The 21200-nt window shown below is 35.3% G+C and overlaps 1 protein-coding gene across 2 annotated transcripts in view; it reads left to right on the plus strand.

The window, feature by feature from the left end:
• PSME4 (proteasome activator subunit 4) overlaps positions 1-21200 on the plus strand; it is a 94202-nt gene that overhangs the window by 57885 nt on the left and 15117 nt on the right. Inside the window, exons 21-40 of one of the 2 annotated variants that reach the window (XM_065929293.1) lie at positions 2208-2263; positions 3163-3219; positions 3426-3481; positions 3576-3674; positions 5101-5163; positions 5433-5528; positions 6759-6890; positions 8449-8658; positions 9711-9847; positions 10648-10701; positions 10834-10963; positions 11556-11637; positions 12914-13067; positions 14105-14174; positions 14708-14833; positions 15361-15513; positions 17554-17658; positions 18240-18331; positions 19182-19313; positions 19867-20075. In XM_065929293.1, the coding sequence (XP_065785365.1) occupies positions 2208-2263; positions 3163-3219; positions 3426-3481; positions 3576-3674; positions 5101-5163; positions 5433-5528; positions 6759-6890; positions 8449-8658; positions 9711-9847; positions 10648-10701; positions 10834-10963; positions 11556-11637; positions 12914-13067; positions 14105-14174; positions 14708-14833; positions 15361-15513; positions 17554-17658; positions 18240-18331; positions 19182-19313; positions 19867-20075 (2213 nt within the window). The remainder of the gene's footprint in view (positions 1-2207; positions 2264-3162; positions 3220-3425; positions 3482-3575; positions 3675-5100; positions 5164-5432; positions 5529-6758; positions 6891-8448; positions 8659-9710; positions 9848-10647; positions 10702-10833; positions 10964-11555; positions 11638-12913; positions 13068-14104; positions 14175-14707; positions 14834-15360; positions 15514-17553; positions 17659-18239; positions 18332-19181; positions 19314-19866; positions 20076-21200) is intronic. The other variant, XM_065929294.1, reaches the window with a different exon arrangement.

Genomic DNA, 21200 nt, shown 5'->3' on the forward strand with positions numbered 1-21200 from the left:
GCCCAGCACACACAGATTTAAATTGTAGTAGCCACAAAGAGATACAAGTCTTATTTGAGTAATGGAGAGAGGTTTCTTTTAGAAAATTCTTCTTTTAAAGAAAGATCAAAAGAACTATTTAATATAAATATTTGTACTCAGAAACATTCAGTGTAAAAGGTGTCAATACAATCAGTTTAATTAATTTGTTAGATAAGAGATAAATTAAAGCTGAATCTTAGATAAATAAGCATAAAAGAAACTTGAGATGAATTAAAAACAAATAAAGCTGAAATGTGTGTCTAAACAGATACCTTCTATGCATTTGAGATGTGTAAGATGTGTTTTAATTCAGGTTTTAAAAGTAAAAACTGAAGCCTTTTTAATTTAAATAAGCTACTTAAATATTTTTAAATCCCATACAGGTTGATATGTTTTTAAATAGTTGTGTAATAAATGATAGTATTTTTTAAATTTTCTGATAGGGAAACAGTTAAGAGTGACATGTGGATTTTTACAATTAGCATCGGGACCCTTAGATGAGACTTGTTTTTAAATGTGGTTACAGTGTAATTGGCGGTAGTAGAGTCAGAAAGGCATATTAAAAAAACGTTTCAGATTCCTAACTGATAGCCTTTTGTTTGCTTGTGTGTTTGATACAGTACAAAAATTAATAGGATAGTTTATTATAGAGATTGCTTTTTAAAAACTCATTTGTTAAGAGTAATTTTGTGACAGTAATTAGAATGCACGCTTGATTCATTATGTGGTACTAGGCACGGGCTGGGCAAGGTACAGTTGTATTAGTTTGTTAGCAGCAAGGAGACCTGTGATAGCTTGTGACAAGCGCTTCCCCTGCTCTGTGGGGGTGGGGATTAATGTTTTACGCCTAATGCTTGAGCACAGCCTTTTCTCTTTCTTGGTGAAATCTAATTTCAGTGAAGATGTTGAACTCCCCTTGAAGTTCACTGTGAAAGAATCTGATCTTATTTTTTACTGACCTAGACTCTGTATGCATATATATTTTTCAATCATACACATTTTTACAGAATGTTCAAGTTTGCACGCTGTTGCCAAAAGTTGAAACTTTATGGAGTGAAAACAAGATTTTAAGAACAATTTGAACTTGAAATTTTCTGAAGAAATTCTCTGAAAAGCAAATTAACATTTTATGTTAAGAAATACTACCATTCTTTGTTTATATTCTGTAGACTTGGTTTTGAAACTTGAGACAGTACTATTGCCGTCCTAGGCACTACTTCATGGCAAGGAACATAGTTAAATAATCGGGTTTTAGTAATCTTAATGTTATTACCCATTGAGATAAATCCCAGAATCCTAGCAACCAATTATTAGGATAGAGATAACTTAGTTCAACTTAAAAAATAAATACAGTATTGGCAGGGGGTGTTGATTTAAAAATAGTGTTTTTCTTGTTTACAAGTAGTAGTTCATGAATTACGAGCAAAAATTATAAAACCTCTATGTATTACTATAAAGCCCTATATAGGATATGCTTATCTCATGTTTCCTTGGCAATTTGCTCCTTTCTTCCTTTTCTTAGAAAGTGTTAAAATCTTTGTTTATGAGAAGTCATTGAATTGAATCTCATATTTTGAAATACAATGTTTTCCATTAAAGAAAACTTATATTTCAGATATAAAAATTCATATTCCCCAGTAGAATCTGTCCTTATGTACCTAAAATGTGACTTTGAATGTAGTATTTTTACATCTGAACATCTTCAGAAGTAGTGGTATTTTATTGCAGATGTTAGGAGAGATCACTTTAGCTGGTTTTAAGAGAAAGAGTAATGATTATCTAAAGAAGCTTGTCTGCTATATATTTTACAGTAAAATTTGATGGTGATTTTTTTGGTGTTTATTTTAACCATTATAACATTGAAAGTTTACTTTTCCTTGTATAAATGTTTATCATCAGTCTTAAGCTTTTACACTTGTATATTTAATATCAGTGTTATGTTCATTTGGGCATTGAATCCCCCCCAAAGTCATTACATTTAATTAACATTTTTTTGAAGATGAATAATATTGTACTTATTGAAACAGACCATTAGTCTTCAGAAGGCTAGAGTAAAGAATTTAAGTGTTGAAGATGAGAGATCTGTGTTAAAGATGATCATCTAAACATTCTAGCAGTGACATTTTTCCCTTTAAACCTCCTTTTTGGTGTTGTTAATAAATACAGGCATTCTTGTTTTTATACAGGGTACCAAGTATGGTGTCCTTGGAAGAGACAAAGTTATATACTGGACTTGAATATGGTATGTGAATCCTAATCTGAGTAAATCTGTGTGGATTATTTTCATCAGTTACTCTCCAAGGGTTAAGATGGGATAATTCTGTAGTTACAAATTTTCTAGTCTCTTTTATATGTAAAATGAATATTAATTACATAATATTATCTTTCCTTTTTCTGGAGAAAGTGGAGAATTATTGTATAAAGAATAGCCATTAAAGGATAGATGCTTTCTGTGTGCAAAGGGAGACTTCCATATGTTGTAATGCTCATTTATGGTTAGAATTGTTATTTTTTAATTGAGCTAAACCATTATATATTCAATTTATGCAAAACATTTTGCATTAATTTAATGTTCTGAATCTAACATTAATTAATTTAGCACACGTCCTTATTGCTGGATTAACATTGGAGTTCGTTGCATATATTAATTAATTAGATGTAATTTTTGTTTGTCTGATTTGGGTCACCACAACTAATTAAAGAATCTTATGCATTTTTGGTCCATAGTTAGTGACTAGAGCCTTTGAAATATTGGCAAAGACAGTTTTGTCTCCTTCCTCCTTGCCTGCCTAATAATAAAGGTTTATAAGCAGGTTCTTGTAACTGCAGGTTTTAAAAGATGCTCTGTATTGTGCCAAGCTACTAACCATCTATGATAAAGACAGACCCATTTTTTTTTTTAATTTTTATTGGAGATGTAGTTGCAATTAATTTACAGTGTTGTATTAATTTGAAGTGTACAGCAAAGTGAATCTGTTACACATATGTGTCTACTTTTTTTAGATTCTTTTCCATATACAGACCCATTTGTTTTCTTCCTGGATACATTATCTCTTCTTGACATAACTGTTAATATAAACTTCAAAGCTCTGGGCTGCATTCAGTGTGTGTAAAATGCCTTTTCTCATTTTTTAAAAATAGATCTATCCAGAGAGAACTACCGAGAAACAATTGCTAGGGTCATAAGGAAACTTCTTAGTAAGTACATACATGTATTTAACTAATTTCTTTTTACTAAGTATTTAGAAATTTTATAGCATATGTGCTTTTACTTAACGATTTAAAAATTATAAATAGTGAGAATATCAGGCAGTGGGTTTTTTTTTTCCGTTCTTTTCTAGTATATCAGAAGTCCTATGGTAATTTAAAATATTTTAACAAAAATTCTTTTCCTCCTATTATAGACCACATACTTAATAATTCAGAAGATGATACCAAGTCCTTGTTTCTTATCATAAAGGTACAATTGTTATTTACACAATTGCATGGTTATTAATATGACCAGATTTGATGTGACAACTCATAAATATAAAATTTGAAATTCTTTGGCACAGATTATTGGAGACCTTTTGCAGTTCCAGGGATCTCACAAGCATGAATTTGACTCTCGTTGGAAAAGTTTTAACCTAGTAAAGAAATCAATGGAAAATCGGGTCAGTATTTTCACCTACAACTCAGAATTTATTTTAAAGGTATATAATATTGACAGAACCACCTAATTTAGCTTTGTTCAGCATACAGAGGAAGTTTCCCTGTAAGTAAAAATAGTAGATTTTCAAATGCTATATCCTGGTGTAATCAAAAGGATCCTGGAAATAAATATACTTTACTGAAACCTCTTCTGTCAATTTCCATGCTAGTCTCTGAACTCTCAATGGCAATTTGGAGTATGATAACTTAGCAACTGCATTCTCACTATCATAGAAGAACCTAAAGGGATGAAAAGTAGGAATTGCCCATAGGCGTGAATTTAAAGCATTGTGTTTTATTTCATCTTAATTTGTTCTTCAGGAGAGGTCAGTATAAGATATCCTGGGAGCATGGAAGAAAGAATAACTTAAATCAGCCATTTGATGATCATAGCACTGTTCTTCATTGGGAGAGTGTTTTGGGAAATTGAGACTGTAAAGGTTTTACGAGTTCGTTGTTTAGGCATGGGGTGCTACATATTTTAAACAAAGAGATTGACATGGGAAAAGGCAGGGAGATGTACCAACATGGCATGCCTTAGGGAACAGTAGTTGTAGGTAAGAGTGGCAGGAGGTAAACTAGGTCAGTTCTAGTTTTGTTCCAAGAATGTGCTTCAGTTTTACATTCAGCAGTGGGGAAGTCATTAAAAGTTCTTAAGTAGATCTGATGTGAATATTGAAAGGATCAATATTCAATTCAGTGGATTTTAAAAAGCTCTGCCTCTTCTGTAAGAATAAGCAGTAGGTAAACTAGCCTGGAAGTCAAGAGGCTTTAGTAATAGTTCAGATGGGAAAGCATAGCCTGCGCTAGTGGAGGTAAGGGGTTTTGAAAATGAAAGAATTGGTGGGGTCTTGATAGCCAATGAGATAAAGGTGTAAAAGAGGAATCTGGGTTCCAGCCTTCTTCCTTTAGTGACTGGGTAGAAGTTTGGGGTAGGGGAAAACTTAAAAGATAATTTTTACAAAAGTAAAAGATGTTATATTCTGTAGTAAACATACACAGTTACCCAGAAAGGCTGTTTATAAATGTAGTAGAGTCAGTAATTTTTCTTAGTGAGCTGGTGTTGTATTTATAGTATTAATATTGTATTTGGCTGAATAAAGACCAGCTGCATTGCTCTCCCACACATGGATTTGTTAATACATCATCAGAAAAAATGGGTGTTGGATGAGCTATTTAAAGGGAATATTTCTACAATTAGCCATAAAATTAACTGAAATAATATATTTTTAAATATGTCTCATGATTTTTAGAATAAGTGAAACACCTCCACTACCCACAAGCCCTTCCTGTACCTTCTTTGAGCTAATTTTTTGTTAAGGGATTCAGAGGACCCCATTGTGAGGCATTCATGGAAGATGTTGAAGTGTTTGCTACTCTGTTTTTCAGCTCCATGGGAAAAAACAACATATCAGAGCACTATTGATTGACAGAGTAATGTTACAGCATGAGGTAAATAGCTTTTTAAAATCAAGATACGTTTTGCTGGGAGGGGCATGCCTTGCATGCGGCTTGTGAGACCTCAGTTCACCAGCTAGGGATTCAACCTGAGCCACAGCAGTGAAAACCTAAAATCCTAACCACTAGGCCACCAAGGAACTCGCCATGATGACATTTTTAAAATGACAGTTTTTCAGATACATAATTATTGGTGTTATGTCATAATTAAATGAACTTTTACTAAAAACTTTGAGATTTGATTTACACTGGTCTCTTTGTAGCTGCGAACACTAACTGTTGAAGGTTGTGAATACAAAAAGATACATCAAGATATGATTAGAGATCTTCTTCGTTTATCGACAAGTTCATACAGTCAGGTAAGGCTAGTCCAAATACTCTGGGTGTGTCCAGGGATAGTTAGGGAGTTTGGGAATGTCATGTACACTTTGCTGTATTTAAAGTGGGTAACCAACAAGGACCTGCTGTAAAACACGTGGAACTCTGCTCAGTGTACATGGCAGAATGGATGGGAGGGAAGTTTGGGGGGCGATGGATACATGTCCATGTATGGCTGAGTGCCTTCACTGTCTACCTGAAACAACACTGTTAATCAGCTATACTCTGGTACAGAATAAAAAGTTTTTTTAAAAAATTAAGTATCCCCATTTTAACAAGGGAATTTAAATAATTTATTAGCATCAAAAGTTTATGTTTTAAGTTACAAATATATTCAAATTAGTTTTGCTTCTCTTTTTAAAAGAACATTTATTTTTGCTGTTAATAATTGCTTCTCAAAATTTTTTTTTGAAAAATATAACTAAAGTAGATAATGCTAGTGTAGCTAGTGTAAGGTTGATACCACGTAAATCATATTATGAACACCAGCCTATGAAAGCCATATAATTTTGTGGCATTATGCTTGAGTTTAGGAAGCCGATACCATGTGAATTATGGGGTGCATCCTTTTAGGTAGCATAAGACCAAAAATTTAGAAGAGATGTATATATAGCCAGTGAGTCTGTAAATTAGGAAACCAGTCTAACCCAGAGATTTTGCCTGAAGTATTATTTGAAAAATGTACAGTATATTGCTTTTTACTATAATGAGCTGTTGTTCATTACTGTTTAGCTAGTTCATGAGTTATGAATTTATACTGAATCTTTTGTTTGGGTTCAAAATTTGTAGCCTATACCTAAGGTTTGCATTAATAAGTTTAAGTTGTTTTATGTTTTGGAAAGTCTTTGATTTTCCTCGTGTAGACACAAAAGACAGTCTGACTCTTCTCGTTAAGAATAACTCAGAATAAAAAGTTTAATAGTCTGCTGATTATGTTACTGAACAATTGCATATCGGTTCCATTCAGTCTCTGTTTTACCAAAAATGATTGAACGAGTGTAACTTAAACTTTGGATGTAGTTGGTGGTAGTTTGCTTTCCTTCTAATAGAAAGATTATTATTTACTCATTTTTGTTATGTGCTTTGGTATGTTTTTTCTGTTATTACTACAGCATGTAAATTACTACTGCTTTGTTTTAATCATTCATGTGGAATTTTTTTGGTAGTTTTTCTACGATTTAATAAACGTCTGTTCATAACTCTTTCTTTAGGTCAGAAATAAGGCCCAGCAAACATTTTTTGCTGCCTTGGGAGCATATAACTTCTGTTGCAGAGATATCATTCCCTTGGTTTTGGGGTTCTTACGACCTGATAGACAAGATGTCACTCAACAGCAGTTCAAGGTACAGCGTTTTTGTTTTTACTACAGTATTTTTCAACTGTGGAGAAAAGTTGAAAGAATTTCACAGTAATGGAATTGCTGACCCCCAAGGCGGGTATCTAATTCAAGAGGGTTGTAGACAGTCTAACTTGTTGGGTGATATGTTGTTGAAAGCAGTTTAAATGGACAACATCAGACAGGTCAAGTAAGATTGAAATTGTAAACTGTCTGTGAAGTCAGTAAAATCGAAGTTACAGTGATCTTATAAGAACCATAAAGAGGATTAGAGTCCAAGGTGGTTAAGAAGCCAGATTGGAATTGTGAATGTTCAAGAAATAAAATGATTTAATCCTGATAGCTCTTTTTTATTAAAATGCACGTGTACTTAGTCACTCAGTCATGTCTGGCTCTTTGCAACCTTATAGAGTGTAATCCGCTAGGCTCCTCTGTCCATGGGATTTCTCAGGCAAGAAAATTTAGAATGGGTTGCCATTTCGTCCTCAAGGGAATCTTCCCAACTCAGGGATTGAACCTGCATCTCCAGTATATCCTGCATTGCAGGCAGTGTCTTTGCTCGCTAAGCCTTTGAGGAAGTCCTCAGTAAAATAGGGTACCTTAAAAAGAGGTGTCTACTGTCATCAGAATCATTTTGATGAATTAAACCCCTATTTATTGTTGTTCAGTTGCTCAGTTGTATCTGACTGTGACCCCACGAACTGCAGCACGACAGGCTTCCCTGTCTTTCACCATCTCCCAGAGCTTGCTCACTCTCATGTCCATTGAGTCAGTGATGCCATCCAACCATTTTGTCCTCTGTCATCCCCTTCTTCTGTCTTCCATCTTTCCCAGCATCAGGGTCTTTTCTAATGAATCGGCTCTACACATCAGGTGGCCAAAGTATTGGAGCTTCAGCTTCAGCATCAGTCCTTCCGATGAATATTTAAGATTGATTTCCTTTAGAATTGACTGCTTTAGTCTCTTTGCAGTCCAAGGAACTCTCAAGCGTCTTCTCCAATGCCACAGTTCAAAAGCATCAATTCTTTGGCACTCAGCCTTCTTTATGGTCCAACTCTCAGATCCATATATCACTACTGGAAAAACAATAGTTTTGACTATACAGACCTTACTAGTATTAATAAAAATTATGCAGTATATGTAACCAAATTTTTATATAATTAGGGAAATACTTGGAAACCAGATTTAACTATTGTTTTTTAAAGTACTCCAGACATTATACCCTAAAATGCAAAGAGTGACAGATTTCACAGCCTCTATAAATGTAGTAGCAGAGAATTAGAATGGAAGCTAATATGCTTAAAAGCAAATCTTTACATTTCTGTATTAATAGCCATTCCTTGAGCTAACCATCTGTTAAATGACTTAGAGAAAATATTACTGGATTGCACTTAAGTGTCAAGTTCAGATCTCTATAAAAGTAACGTGTTAAATGTGTGAACCAGTTTTACTAACCAATACTAAGCATTTAAATAATCAATGTTGAGTAGATTTGAAAACAGCATGTAGGTTTGTTGGCTACAACTAAACAGTGCCTTAGTTCTCATCTTCATTTTTTCCTGCAGGGTGCCTTGTATTGTCTCCTTGGAAATCACAGTGGTGTATGCTTGGCAAACCTTCATGACTGGGACTGTATTGTACAGACTTGGCCAGCAATTGTTTCTTCTGGGCTTAGCCAAGCAATGTCCCTGGAAAAGCCATCAATAGTGAGGCTGTTTGATGATCTTGCAGAAAAGATTCATCGACAATATGAAACAATTGGCTTGGATTTCACAGTAAGCAAAATCATTTTTTAAATTCAAACATTAGTGCACACACTGCTTTGTTAAAATGCTATGATTTTTCTTGTCTTTTTTTCAGTAATCATTTTCTTGGCATTTGATTCTTTTTTTTTTTAAGCATTTGTTTTCTCTTTCCTTTTAATGCTTTAGTGATCATTACTATAAATGGCAGGGTGAAGCAGAAAGTTGAAGCATGGCTAGGAGAGAACTGGGTGATTTTTCTACCAAGAGGCCACAAAATATATTACATTGTTGGCATTTGCCATTATTCCCTGTATGTCTATGGCCTCATTTTTCTGAAAGTTTGTTCTGTTTTAGGAGGTCAGTTTTACTAGTCAAAGTCACAGAAGATTGACTACAGGGTTCGTAATTTATAGTGAAGATTTAAATTGGATGATTTGACAAATAAAAAAGTAAGTATCAGGTTCAGTAGAGCTAAGATGAGGATGCAGAGCCAGATTGTCATCTAAAAGTTTTCAAATGCTTATTTACATACCCAACAGAATTGGGGGTGGGTAAGAGATGTGAGTACAGTTGAATCCTCCTCTTTTCTGAAGTTATTTTGTTTTACATCTATCCTCAGTTTTAAAAACCACTACTCGAAATGTATACCTTTTTTGCAAAATATCCTCTTAGTATTTGTAACTGTCAGATTATACTTTCTTTTTAAAAATTTTTTTAAAACTTGAGATGTAATTCACATACAAAAATCTTAACATAACAGTTGTGTGCTTATAGTCACAATAGTCTGTTCTCAAGGTTGTACAACCATCAGTACTCCAATTCTGGAACATTATAATTACTCAAATAAAGAAACCTTATATCCAATAATAGTTTCTTCCCATTTCCCCATATCCCTAGGGCCTGGAAACTACTGACTTACTCTTTTTCTCTGTTAATTTGCCTATTATGGACATTACGTGTAAATGGAATTATACAATTTGTGGCAGATTATATCTGGCTTCTGTCACTTAGCATGATGTTGTTAAGATTTACCCACGGTATGTCCATACTTCATTTTCTTCGTGTCTTTTCTTTTTAATAAGATTCCAAAGTCATGTTTTGGAATAGCAGAATTACTTCAACAATCAAAAAACCCCTCTATCAACCAGACAATGCTTAGCTCAGAAGAAATTAAAGAAGGACTTAAACGCCAACAAGAGAGGAATGTTGATGCCCTGAGGTAATTATTAATGCCTGCTTATCCAGACGTGTAACATTATAGACAGTAGGTTTTAAATATCTCTCAAATAGTGATGCACTATATCTGCCTAATGAAATTTACACATTGATACTGAAGAGATACCAAAATGTTAAGAGGTAGTTATTGTGAAGATCTGTTTGTCACTTTTAGCTATGGAAATAGAAAAACACCATCTTAAAATAATCACATCATGTGTTTTTTCCAACATGAATTGATTTTTCTTTTAGTATACATATTCCACTCATTAAATCTTAAATTTAAGTTTGATATATTTATCTCATCATAGCTCTTATAGTAGTAACCTTTTGATTAAATTTATACTAATTTGTTATCATGATTAGTAAATTGCTTTTAGATTTAGGAGCTTTCCCAACTTTATTATTTTCTTTGCCTTATAAATGTACTCGTTAATTTTTTTCCCAGCATTTCTATATAAATAATAAACATTATAGGCTACCTCATGTATACCTGGGTGTTGTGTAGGTAGGCCACTCCTGATTACCACTCATGGATTTCCCTTTGAATGTACACCCAGGAACAGTTCAGTTGCTCAGTGTACCTAACACTACTTTTTTTTTTCCTCTCTACTTTTTCTCTCTTTTCGGTGTCACCTGTCTGCTTACTTCACTCTGGCTTGTTTTTCATCAGACCCTTTATAGTCTGGTAATGAGGATGGTGAATTTGGCAGGAATTTGAATTTGTATTACATTTTTGATACTCATCCTACCTAGCATTGTATTAAAATAATAGCTCACCTGAATTTCTTCTTTTTTTTTAAGGAACTATGAAAATTTGGTTAACACTTTGCTAGATGGTGTGGAGCAGAGAAATTTGTAAGTGCAAAAAAAAGTATTTTTTTAATTCCCAACACTTTTATCTTCAATGTTATAGGGGATTTCTACCCTGAAGACCATGAATGACTGTCAGTGTGTTTTCTGATTTTTTTCTCACTCTCCCTTTTTCAGGCCGTGGAAATTTGAGCATATAGGCATTGGGCTTTTGTCTCTGCTCTTGAGAGATGACAGAGTGTTGCCTCTTCGTGCCATACGTTTTTTTGTTGAGAATCTCAACCATGATGCAATTGTAGTTCGAAAGGTAGATATTTTATTTTAGCTATAATCTTGTGTTTGAGAATTTCTACATGTTGAAGTATATTAATTTTGAAGTCCACCTCTCTTGGGTCAGAGATGGTAATAATTCATCCAACAAATACATGAAGAGGTGTTCTCAGGTGCTGTGAATTTAAACACTGGGGATATAGCAGGAAGCATGTTTATAAGTTATTGGAAAGCCTGACTTTGAAAAATTAACCACAGGTATATTATAACATGTTACAGGAAGGAAAAGGTGTCTGAGGGATACAGATTTTTGGTTTTACATGAAAACTATCTGAGGCAGGTGACCTGGCCTGGCACATTGGGAAAAGATCCCTAGGAAGAAATATCTAGGCTGAGATAGGAAGAATGAGCAGGAATTGGTTTAACAAAGAAAGGATACAGGTTGTTTAGGCAGAGCCTCGCATGGGTTAGGGTTCAACAGTAAGAACTGCAAACAACTCAGCCCAAATCAGTTAGCTCTCATGTGACTGCTGTCATATGTCAGTGGGTGAGGTGTTTCTCTGCTTTTGAGAGAAAAGGTAGCAATCCTTTGAGAGATGTAAAATGTACCTTACCTGCTTCTTTTCTAGATGGCAATCTCAGCTGTTGCTGGTATTCTTAAGCAGCTAAAAAGAACCCACAAAAAACTGACCGTCAGTCCCTATGAAATCAGTAAGTATTACCAAGATGAATCGTGCTTCTCAGTCAGACTTGGAAAGCTTCTTTGAAATATATAAATTACAGTTCTTGATCCAAATATTTTTCTGTACCAAGTATAGAAGTATAGGAGATTTTTTTTTTTTTTTTACTTAAATAAAGATATTTATTTGTTTGGCTGTGTCAGAGCTTAGTTGTAGCACGCAAGTTCTTTGTTTTAGCGTGCTAGATGTTCAGTTGCAGCCTGCAAACTCTTAGTTGTGATATGTAGGATCTAGTTCCCTGACCAGGGATCAAACCCAGATTCCATCCATTGGGAGTACAGAGTCTTAGCCACTGGATACCGGGATAGCCCCTAGGAAGATTTTAATTATAAGTATGAAATAATATTATGAAGGGAAAACAATTGACCTAGTAAAAACTAGTGATAACAATATTTATAAAAACAGATGGCTCTTTATGTCTTTATATTATGTAAGATGTGTACCTTTTACACACTCTGGATACATGTTATCTACTTTTTATTTATCTCACCAGTTAAGCGGTTAGACTAGTTATTTCCCAAACTGTGTTTCAAAGACTTAAATATCTTTACCATTAATTCATCAATAAATGTTTAGGGGCAAAGTTAATTTGATTTTGGAAGGAGAAATATTTTTGGGGGGCTGTACCTTGTGCTTAGTTCTGGGATCTTAGTTCTGTGACCAGTTACCGAACCCAGGCAGTGAGCATGCCAAATCCTAACCAAATTTATCATTTGACTATACATTTTTTTTAATCTCTGGTAACTCCTGAGATATTCTAACAGCTGCCTTCAGTTTTCCTTCCTACCCCATTTTAGGAGGGGAGTTTAGCTATGCACCAACATCTTTATTTTGGAACAGAGAGAGAGAATGTCAAAGTGTACCCATGGTGAAATGTAAAAATTGAAGGCATCTGGTTGAAGAATACATAGGAATTCTTTGAGCTTTGTAATTAATTCAAGCCTAATTGAATTAATCAAACCTAACAAAATTAATTTTTTTAATTTTGGTAAAAGAAATGAAGTATGGATCAAACTTAATTTTTTTTCCCCCTAAGATAACTATCCCAGCACCATTTAGTAGATGATAAGCCCATTTTTCCTCTTCTGATTTGAAATACTTCTTATGTTTGTGGTTTTTTGCTTTAGTGAATTTTCACAGAATCTTGTTTTGACGATAAAGTCACACTAGCACTATGGATTGGCTGTTGAGAATAATTATTGCATAGATATTTTGAAGTTCATCAAATGTAATTGTCTTTTCGTTAGGTGGATATCCTAAACCCACCCAGATTGTTGCTGGTGATAGGCCTGACAATCACTGGTTGCATTATGATAGCAAAAGCATACCAAGAACTAAAAAAGAATGGGAGTCAAGTTGCTTTGTGGAAAAAACTCACTGGGGATACTACACCTGGCCACAGTAAGTTGCAGCTTGCCAAGCACCTTATTACTGAACAGCTCATCTTCGATAGCACTTGTTTTGTCCTCTGGATTTCTCCGGACGTTCTGAGGCAGTGAAGCATAGGTGCGCTGTCACCACAGATGCACGATCTCTAGCTTTTTCGCCCTTCTTCTTTTCTTTGTTCTTGCGCTCAGTGCTGTGCCTCGTCCTCCTATTTTTTTGTCTTTCTTCTGAAACCCTTAGCCTTCCTTAGTCCGACCATTACACTGCTAAGGAGTCTGTTAATAGTTGCTCTGAATTATATTCCTGCCTATTAAAAAAAAATACTACACCTGTCTAAACCAGCCCCAAGAAACACTTCTTTATCTCTTATTTACCCTAGTAATCTATGTAGTTAGAATGCGCAACCTGATGGGGCTTTTTTTGTATTTTTCTCAATTAATTTATTTTAATTGGAGGCTAATTACTTTACAGTGTTGTAGTGGTTTTTGCCATACATTGACATGAATCAGCCATGGGTGTACATCTGTTCCCCATCCTGAACTCCCCTCCCTCCTCCCTCCCCATCCCATCCCTCAAGGTCATCCCAGTGCACCAGCCCTGGGCACCCTGTCTCATGCATTGAACCTGAAGTGGTGATCTGTTTCACATATGAAAATATACATGTTTCGATGCTATTCTCTCAAATCATCCCACCCTCGCTTTCTCCCACAGAGTGCAAGACTGTTCAATACATCTGTGTCTCTTTTGCTGTCTCGCATATAGGGTCATTGTTACCATCTTTCTAAATTCCATATATATGCGTTAGTATACTGTACTGGTGTTTTTCTTTCTGACTTACTTCACTCTGTATAATAGGCTCCAGTTTCATCCACCTCATTAGAACTGATTCAAATGTATTCTTTTTAATGGCTGAGTAATACTCCATTGTGTATATGTACCACAACTTTCTTGTCCATTTGTCTGACGGTGGACATCTCATGCTTTTTAATCCATGAAGCTCTAATGTTGTTTTCTATCTATGTATGTTACCAATACAAACTCTTACTGTGTAGGAATATGGTTGTTTATGCTGGTGTAGAAGAGCAGCCTAAGCTTGGCAGAAGCAGGGAGGATTTGACAGAGGTAAGCATCTAATTTCACCATTTGTGAACACTTAACCTGGTTCACGTATGTCTTGCTTTTGGCTATTGATTTAGTAGAGCTTGGTTCATGTTTTGCTCCCCCCATTTTGTGTCCTGCAGTGTAGTACAGTGAGTACTGGAAAATGTACACTCCCTTTCTCCCCCTGCCCCAACCCGCCGCCGTTCTCTCAGGGCCAGCTGACACGAGGCTTAGGTCTCTAAGTCACTCTCAAGTTAAACTGCCTGGTTAGCACTCACTTAGAGACTGACTTTTAGTTTTTTATTGCATATAAACGGTGGGTAGTCATTAATAGTTATTTGTAGATTTAGGTTGGAACCTCAGTCTTCATAGAACTTCTTTATCATTTTGAAGAATTTTAAGTTTATGTCTTCCTCAGTACGTTTATGCTGTAGCTTCTGTTTCCTAATTCTGAACAAAGTTTACTTCTAACTTATGGTAGTTTATAAATATGAAAATAATTTTGAATAAATTTTAATCCCTGAATGTTCTCTTTTTTTTTTTCAATTTTATAGGCAGAACAGATTATATTTGATCATTTTTCTGATCCTAAATTTGTCGAACAGTTAATTACCTTTCTATCTTTAGAAGACAGAAAAGGAAAAGATAAATTTAATCCTCGTCGTTTTTGCCTCTTTAAGGTAACTATGTTATTTATATACCCTTTTCATGAAGCTTAGTGATTATCAGTTTGTAGGTTTGTGAGTTTGAAAATATTTGATCAAAGTTTGAGTTTAGTCATCTATTATCTTTTTTAAAATTACTTTGGAAGTAATGCCTGTCATATTCCTCTTGGCTTAAGGATTAGGACTTAAAAAACCAGGCTTTTTAGTGTTTATCTCTAGTATTTATAATTAACAGTAGAGGTAAAACACCAAAACCCACAAGACTGTATGCATTTCATGTTTGTTTGATTTTTCTTGAGGTGTATGTGATATTTGTAAGATCAGAAAGATTATTTTTATTTCATTGATTATATTTTAATGTGATGTGGCAAATGACAAGTGGTTTTACCATTTAACTTACAGACATTGTTAAGGCAGTTAAGTTCTAAGGTGAGAACATGGATTATTTTAAGCACAGTAGTAATATAGTAAACAAAAATGAGCATGTTATAATGGAGATGTAGTCATTTGAGTACTGAACAACTTTTTCTTTATTTGCATAGGGTATATTCAGAAATTTTGATGATGCCTTCCTGCCAGTTCTGAAGCCCCATTTAGAACGTTTGGTTGCAGATTCACATGAGAGCACCCAGCGATGTGTTGCAGAAATTATAGCTGGCTTAATCAGAGGCTCTAAGCATTGGACATTTGAAAAGGTGATGTAATTTGTAGAGCACATTTCTTCTTAAAGCTGCATTGTCCATTTGTGTAGCAATTCCCAACGCATTGGGTATTAACACCTGGATCAGTCCCCTCACCCTCCTCTACCCCTCTGCCCCTGTTCAAGTGCCACCTTGGGGCCAGCAGTCCTCCAGAGGGACCGAGGCAGCAGGTAGTCAGACGAGTGTCTGATGGGAGTGGTGATGGGAACAGCAGTGGGGCGGCCAGTGGTCCTGTGTGCTTAGCTCATCTCCATGAGGTCAGCCTGTGGTGCCCGTGCGCTCCAAAATGGACAGCAGATTATGTGTTTATCAAAACATTTTCACGGCTGCACTGAGGAGACACGGATCTTTAAAAACAAAAAAATGATATTGGCACCTAAAAGATGAAATGTTTGACTCCATATTGCTTTTCCTCCCTGATAGCTCAGTTAATAAAGAATCTGCCTACAATGTGGGAGACCTGGGTTCGATCACTGGGTTGGGAAGATCGCCTGGAGAAGGGAACGGCTACTCACTCCAGTATTCTGGCCTGGAGAATTCCATGGACTGTATTGTCCAAGTGGTCACAAAGAGTCAGACACGACTGAGCAACTTTCACTTTTGACTCTTTATTGCTTTAGAGTATAGGTCACAAAATCGTGTTCTGTAGGTGGCATTGAATATCTTTTAAAATTTGAATTATTTTCCCTCCAGGTATGTCATGCAAAAAGAACTTTAGTTTTTCTTGAAAAATAGGAAGCTCCTGGAATCCTGGTCCCATGTTGCTGCACTGTATCTGTTGGCTGGGTCTGTTCATGAGCTTCTACCTTCATGAGGCACTCTCTAGCTTCTCCTTAAATCTTTTCTCTTAGCCTCTGTGCTACTTTACTCATTTGGTCTTGTAGATAGTTTTGAATTTGACAGCCTTGTTTTGAGTATCCCTCTTTTGAATTTTAATATTAAGTTTTACATATCCACCTCAAGTTTAGTTTCTTTGTTGGCAAAATGCACTAGACTGAAAATAACCTGGTAGAATGTCCAGAATGCCTGAAAAAATTCATACTTAATTACATGTAGGAGGTTAATATATTAATATATTATTTTATACATATTCAAATCATGTATTAAATAAAAGAATTTGTAAGTTTGTAATATTGCCATTTTCCTGCTTGCATATAATGAAACAGTTTTAGGTAAACATGTTAATACGTAGCCTTGTCATCCTTTCTCTGTCATTTTTGAATTACCTCAATTCCAGAATACAACCCCTTTCCTTTTTACTTGTTTAGAATATAGCTTGTTTTTTTTTTTTTTTCAGTGTCTAATGCTAAACTGGAAATTTTATCCCAAACCATCTCTTCCCATTTGTCTTAACATAAGTCCTTTTGACTAAAGTAGGGTCCGTGGACCTGTACCTTGGACATCACTTGGGAGTTCATTAGAAAAGTAGGATCTCAAGACCCATCTTGATCTAATGAATCAGAATCTGCATTTTGTCAAGGAGATTTGTGCTCTCACTAAACTATGAGAAGCAGTTCAGTGTTCAGACCCATATATTCACTGCCTGTGTAACTGGAACACATTTTTAAATGCTATTTATAGTAACTCAAAACTTGGAATATAAAGATCATACTTTCAGGTAATACTAAATTGTATTGAAATGTCATTGGTTCCTGTATTAGGAATCAATCCTGTGACTGTAAGCATGCGAAATACAGAGATGATTAAGGTTTTATTTCAGCTCAGTGTACTGTATTATTCAGACATTTGAATAGAGAACATCTCAATAGTAGGAGAGATTTTGTAAGGAACCATAGAAGTTGTCTCTTCTGATTTTTTTTTTTTTTTTTGCGAGGGGGGTGAGCGTAGGGGGGAGGAAATTGCCATATTACCTGGCCATGTTTTCATGTATCATGATACCTTCTTTGATTCTTTGGGTCTTTTAAGAAATAAAGGAAAGATCAGTTTGTATATTTGTATGTGTGGGTTTGCAGGAACAGATAGTTGAAGGAACGTGTTCTGAGTATCATTAACTTTTATGTTTTATTTGAGTAGGTGGAGAAGCTTTGGGAACTTCTTTGTCCTCTGCTTCGAACAGCATTGTCCAACATTACAGTAGAAACTTACAACGACTGGGGAACTTGTATAGCAACATCCTGTGTAAGTTTTCCTCTTCATTTTTGTGTCTCACTAATGATTTATTCAAACTCTTTCATACCCTATCTCAAAATGTGTAAAATCTCATATCTCTTGATCCTGAAATTTTGTCCTCTTACATAACTGGAGAGATGGTTCTGTTTAGCCTTTTAAGCAAGCCTTGAGTGATAACTCTTAAGTGATAATTATACCTTTTCTGCCATGGTAATTGCATTTTTAGATTAAATGACTATAGCCAAATCATATACCTAGAAATGTCACTTATATATAGTAAAAGCCAGATGATATGAGGTTATAGGTGTCATTTTTGACACCAAAAACGTGCAGAGCAGTTACACTTTGATTTAAAACAGTCTGATTAGCTGACACTTTTCTCACTGTTGCTTTTCTTGACGTCAGCTACATTTGGATTTGACTCACCCGTAAGTTTTAATTTGATTTTTTTCCTCGAGACTTAGGTTTGTTTATATTTCTTAAGTAAGAATGTCTGATTTATTTGCAAAATTATATGGCAGTTAATTAACAGTTAATTATATAGCAATTAATTTGCAGAATTTAATTGCTACTTTATGTTTTCAACACAGGAAAGCAGAGATCCCCGGAAACTTCATTGGCTTTTTGAACTGCTGTTGGAATCACCACTGAGTGGTGAAGGAGGATCCTTTGTAGATGCATGGTAAATAAGAAGGAAGCTGAGGAGGTTAACAAAAGATAACATCTTTGTTCTTGATGTAGAATGGAAGTGAAGTTCTACACCTCTAACGGCTATGTATCCTAACCCCGTTCTTCTGGGAGATGACCATAGTCCATTTACATACAACCTATGATGCTAAATAGAGTTATTTCTTACTTGAGAACAAGTAGGAGAAATGAAGGCAACCTGAGCAGTTCAAACATAAAGTAGGTCCAGCCTACTCTACTGTTAACATCTTTTCTTATCAGGACTGCTCTTTTGTACCATTATGATATTACTAACTTCCTTATCACATGATCTAATTTTTTACTCTTTCCTATTAGGAAAGAAGATAGTAATCCTTTTAAGGAAAAATATACTTGGGCATAAGGAGCTGTAAAACAAATTACTGAACAAGAGAAGGAAATCTAGATAATCCTGTTAATAAGAAAAATAATTTATTATTAATATTAATTAGTAAGGAAACGTCTAATGCTTACTGATTAACTCAATGAGTATTCTAAAGTCATCATTTCTTTTGACTGTATAGTAGTAGAAATGAAATGGGATACAGAGAAAATGATGTAGAAAAAAATAATAAAATCTTCCTAAAGATGTTGTTATAAACTGTCAGCCTGAAAATGAAACAATTTTAGGTAGAATACAGACTGTCAACATGTAAAGGCAGAACTTCCCTTGTGTTCCAGTCTTAAGACCCTGCCCTTCCACTGAAGGGGCATGGGTTTGACCCCTGGCTGGGGAACTAAAATCCCACATGCCACAGAGTTGGGGAGCAGGACAGGTAAAGGTGGAGAGGGACACTAACCCAGCTCTCATTTGTTTTGATTTTTAGTCGACTCTATGTCCTCCAAGGCGGCCTTGCCCAGCAAGAGTGGAGAGTGCCTGAGTTATTGCATAGACTACTGAAGTACTTGGAGCCTAAACTCACCCAGGTTTACAAAAATGTCAGGGAAAGAATAGGGAGGTGGGTATTATTTTCCCTGTGGTATGGTATACCTCTTGAGTTCTTTTTATTAAATTTTGGTGTCTAATAATACATACTGTTTATGTTACTGTTGAGTTTTGTGATATACATTTCTTCAGATTTTGTTTTATATTGTGCCGTGGGACCTTAGATGAGAGGCTCTGAATGGAAGGAGACCACAGTTTGATTCCTGGGTTAGAAAGATCCCCTGGAGAAGGAATGGCAATCCACTTCAGTATTCTTGCTTGGAGAATTCCATGGACAGAGGAGCCTGCGGGCTACAGTTCATGGGGTCGCAAAGAGTCTGACTTGACTGAGCAGCTACACTTACACTTTCTGAATGTAAAATAGGATGGTATTGTGCTCACAAGCGAGTGGGGAGTGGTTGCCACACTGCAGTTTTTGACACCTCAGAGTTGTAGGCACAGGCGCAAGCCCCCCTCTCCAGGAAGTGTCCTGGGCAGATTTACTTTGGTTGGGTCATTACTTTTTTGAACCTTAATTTTATTTGTAAAGTGGGATCTATTCTTATCATATGTATTTTATTTTACAGTGTGCTGACCTATATATTCATGATAGATGTTTCTTTGCCAAACACTGCACCAACAGCATCACCTCGTGTCCCTGAGTTTACTGCTCGAATTCTAGAGAAGTTGAAACCCCTCATGGATGTAGATGAAGAAATTCAGAACCATGTTATGGAAGAAAATGGAATTGGTGAAGAAGATGAACGAACCCAGGGCATTAAACTCTTAAAAACTAGTGAGTGACTCAAATTAGTAGAAACTCCCTTTAAAAACAGATATTATCCTATTGACTTTTTTCTCTTTTTTTAAATTATTATGGTAAAATGTACATAATATAAAATTTACAGTTGAGTGGCATCAGATACTTTACATTATTGTACAGCCATCACTTTCACCCATCTTTGTACTCTTTTCATCTTGCAAAACTGAAACTCTGTACCCATTAAGCAATAGCTCCTCATTCTCCCCTCCCTCAGCCTCTGACAACCTTCATCCTGCTTTCTGTCTCTATAATATGCCTATTCTGGGTATAAAATTATAAAATATTTGTCCTTTTATGTCTGACTTTTTCCACTTTGTGTAATGTTTTCAGTGTTTATCTATTCATAGACACTTAGGTTGTTTATGCCTTTTGGCTATTGTGAGTAGTATTTCTATGAATGTTAATGTAAAGTTACATTTGAGTTTCTGCTTTCAGGTCTTTTGGGTATTAAAAGCAGAATTGCTTTAGCATAGGGTAATTTTATGTTTAATTTTTTGAGGAGCCACCAAGGTGTTTTTCCACAGTGGCCTCACCATTTTATATTCCAACTAGCCGTGCAGAAAGATTTCAACTTTTCCACATTTTGGCCAACACTTGTTTTCTATTTTTATGACAATAACTCTCCTAGTAGGTGTGAAGAAGGTATCTTGTTTTGATTTGCATTTCCCTCATTTTTTATTTTTGTTTCTTTTCATTTCCATTTTTGTTTCTTCTTTGGAGAAATGTCAGGTTCTTTGCACAGTTTTGTATTAGGTTGTTTTGTTGTTTTTGAGTTGTAGTTCTTTACTATGAGTGTAAACAACTAATTTCATTATCATTTTTGCTTTGTTAGGATGTCTGAAGTCTGGTTTTAATTTGTACTTCATGTGGTTGTTTGTAGACCATCAATAGTTAGCTGATTGATTCTTTTGAAAGTAGTTTCAGTTCCCTGGATTGGTTGATAACTTTTGTTAAGGATCCTGTCACACTGCTGATCAAATCAGTGAAGTAACACAGATGATCTCTTTATTTACATTGAAAGCTCTCAGAGTGGTTGTCTGGCACTAGTATCATAGAATTATTCTACCTTATGCAGTCTCTAACTCAGTAGCGAAGACT

The sequence above is a fragment of the Muntiacus reevesi genome, chromosome 3 (assembly GCF_963930625.1).
Source record: "Muntiacus reevesi chromosome 3, mMunRee1.1, whole genome shotgun sequence".
Lineage (NCBI taxonomy): Eukaryota > Metazoa > Chordata > Mammalia > Artiodactyla > Cervidae > Muntiacus > Muntiacus reevesi.